At 33.4% G+C, this 3,366-nt stretch overlaps 1 protein-coding gene across 1 annotated transcript in view; it reads left to right on the plus strand.

Moving 5' to 3' along the window:
* POF1B (premature ovarian failure, 1B) overlaps positions 1 to 3,366 on the plus strand; it is a 99,562-nt gene that overhangs the window by 72,860 nt on the left and 23,336 nt on the right. The window contains exons 8-9 of the mRNA XM_012647132.1: positions 1,276 to 1,303; positions 2,450 to 2,524. Of these exons, the coding sequence (XP_012502586.1) occupies positions 1,276 to 1,303; positions 2,450 to 2,524 (103 nt within the window). The remainder of the gene's footprint in view (positions 1 to 1,275; positions 1,304 to 2,449; positions 2,525 to 3,366) is intronic.

Consider the following 3,366-nt stretch of genomic DNA (forward strand, 5'->3'; position numbering starts at 1 on the left):
ATAATTCCAGTTAACAGTAATGCAAGGCTGCTGAAACTGCATCGTGATACAGGTTTTTAACTTGCTTTATATTTGGATATATGCATGCAGTTACTTTAGTAAAACATTAAAAAACGAGAAGGTATTTCAATTTTTGCTGGGGCCTCCCCACAACTGCAGTTTTGGGCAACACAGGAAATAACACATACATACATGCAGACACTTGCACATAATGAAATCATGCATTAGGAAGTAGAATCTTCAGTTCTATTTCTCCATACCAGTTTGAGTATTTTATAAGTGTATGCAAGAGATTTTGCACAATGAGTGACCCCCTTAATCTCTATAAGCAATATATTACTCATAAACAATTACTTAGATAGTAATGGTAGAAGCTAACATACCAAAACTTTTACTTTAAAATAAGTATTCTGTCTTGCTGTCAGAACATGTGTACTGGTCTTTTTGTTTAGAAGTATGTTCACCATATGTATTTTGTGTCAATTCTACCAAGTGGAGAGGGAGCAAGTAGACAAAAATCAAGGCCCAACTATTGCCAGAGACAACACTAGAACTGTATTCTTTCCAGTTTTCACCATTCCTAAAGGGGTAAGTGCCAGTCTGATAGAACCACTAGCAATTCTCCAGAATTTGCCTACCGAACATGACTTCACAAAGGGCCTTTCAATCTCCATGGCCAAATCCTTGTTATGATGCTGGAAATTCTATTATCCCACTAGAATTTTAGCCATTTTGCCTAAGGCTTTGTCCCTATGTAGAGATTCAAATACCCTTCCAGCCTCATCACTGCTAAATATACTCTAATATAGATTCAGTAAGTTACTCAGGTTTGTCTTCCAAGTTTTGATTTTGATAAAAATGGTATGAAGAATTTAAAAACACATTGGAAAGGAGCTGGAATCAGAACTGAAAGGGTACAATACAAGAAGGGGAAAAAGAAGGTGGAAATAGAGAAAAACTATTATTGATATTTATTCGCCCACGTAGTATTTATTGTCAAGCATCAAGGACTTCTAATGTAGCCACAAATGAACTGGTGCTAATGGATGGCACTAACCATTTCTGCATATTTTATTGTTTTGGTGTTCAGATGTTGTTCATTTTTAATAGATCAGCTAATTCCAGGAAAATTATTTTCATTTGTAATTATAAATTGAATCAGTGCCATTATGACATATCAAAAAGTAAGATACTATTAATAGAACACAATCATTTATATATGATTAGTGAATATGTTTTCCTGTGGTTGTCTATCTTTTTTTTTCATTCCCGCAGCAAACAGGACTTTGAGTCTACAGATGAGGTAAGTGCAAATATAGTTGAAAATTAAATATAGCAGATAACAAAGTAGATTCTGATACTTGCACTAATAATGTTCTTTTAGTTTAAGACCTTTATTAGACTGAAAACATAGGTTAGTGTAAGAATCATTTTGCCTTTAAAATGATACAACCATTTACATCTTTGTAATGGCTATAAAAGTAATAAGTATTCACAAAAAATGTTTTATCAGTCACTTTATGATTTAACTTGTCTTGCTTATCAGAATATTTAAAATTTTATTGATCATATACTTTCTGCTTTAGAAAGCTGGAATCTACATGATTAACTAAATAAATAGCAAATTTAGTTTTAAAATGCTTCAAAACCTTGTATGTGTCACACCAAATAACCAGTAACCTGAAGTAAAAATTTTTCAAGTATTAATCCTGTTACATATGTTCATTTTGTTCATAATTGCTTTTAACAGAATAAGTAATCACACAGAGAAAGAACTAATTTCAATGCAATAAAAAGCACAATTGCCTCTTTGTGTTAATTTTTATCTTTATTTCCAATGTATTGCTATACTGCATCTGTTACAATAATTCAGTTAGTCCTAAACTATCTCTAAGAAGTACATACTTTTAATTCAGCTTCTCACTTAAAATTAGTTGAAGCTTCTCAGTGTTGCTGAGGCAACATCATAATCTTTCAAAAGTTACCACAGCTCTATGTAAATTCTCAATAAATCCTATACCACCCCTAATTTTATTTTATTAAAAAAATCAGCCTGTAAAATGCAATATATATCACCCAACAAAATTTCCAGTTGTTGAAAGAGACAATGAATGAAGTGTTTAATGATGTTTAATAGACCATTTTCTTTTTAAACCGTTCCTTTTAAAAATAGAAATGGAACATCTGATTGGTTGCCCAATGCTTCTCCCTAAAATGCCTGGAATTCAGGGTTCTTTCTATGGTGTATGTAATATGATTGATTTTTTAAAAGTAAGAACCAATAAAGCTAGAAATGAAATTCGTAGAAACTATTTCTTAAAAGGTGAGTTACTCTTTTAATATCCCTAACAATATACTCCATTACACAAAAGTCTATGGACTGCTGACACTAAGATTAAAATGCTAATATATATATCTGTTCAATGGATAAGCCTCTCTTTTCTTATAGTCTGAAGACATTGAATCATTGATTCCTAAAGGATTGTCAGAGTTTACCAAACAGCAGATTCGCTATATTCTGCAGGTAAGATGGGGTCAAGAGTAGACATTTGAGAGCAACACTAACAAACTGCTTCCTAGGATGCTTCCTTTAATTAAGAACAGAAAGTCCCAAATAAAATACTCTTTCACAAGAGTTGACTATATTTTTATTAGACAAGGGTTGCATTATAGTTTAGTCTGACTATCAAAAACTACTATTTAACCACTAGTGTTCAAGAAAACATTCTAGAAATATTACTCCCTGCTGTGGAATGGCCTTATTCACTCCTTAGCATTTAGTACAACCTGAGTCTAACTCATAATCTTTGTCCTCCTCTTCTCCATTCCATCCTCTACCCCACACCACCCCACCACTGGTAGGGAGAGATGGAAAGGCCAGAGTCTTGTTCTTCCTCAATTGTGGAATGCTAAATATCACTGTTTAGCAGTAAATTCCCCTATGATGGAGAGAGAGACAACAGATAAAGATAGATGCTAAGGAAATATGGCTAAAAAGAACAGCACGTGTATTTGCAAGAAAGGATTCTGAAGATAATCCAGTTTTGTCTGGTGAGGCCAGTTTCTAAGTTTGATATTTGGTCTCAGACCTTTGTTGATAATCCAAGTATTTAACCTGATATCATATTTGTGAAACTTAAATATTATTTTAGTGGCACACAGTATGTATCATAAAGAGACAGTGGTGTGGGAAACACACAATGCTCCTTAGAACCTGAATCAGAAAGACCTCCCTGATATTATCTCCAGTGGTGGAATGTCCATCCAAAGTGCATTCTAGGCCTATTTCTTTGAAACACTCTTTCTGATGATTTTTGCATGTAAGTGCATGAGAGACATTGGTTTATAGTTTTCCTTCCTTCCTTC

This window comes from Propithecus coquereli, unplaced genomic scaffold, assembly GCF_000956105.1.
Source record: "Propithecus coquereli isolate 6110/MARCELLA unplaced genomic scaffold, Pcoq_1.0 Scaffold257, whole genome shotgun sequence".
NCBI lineage: Eukaryota > Metazoa > Chordata > Mammalia > Primates > Indriidae > Propithecus > Propithecus coquereli.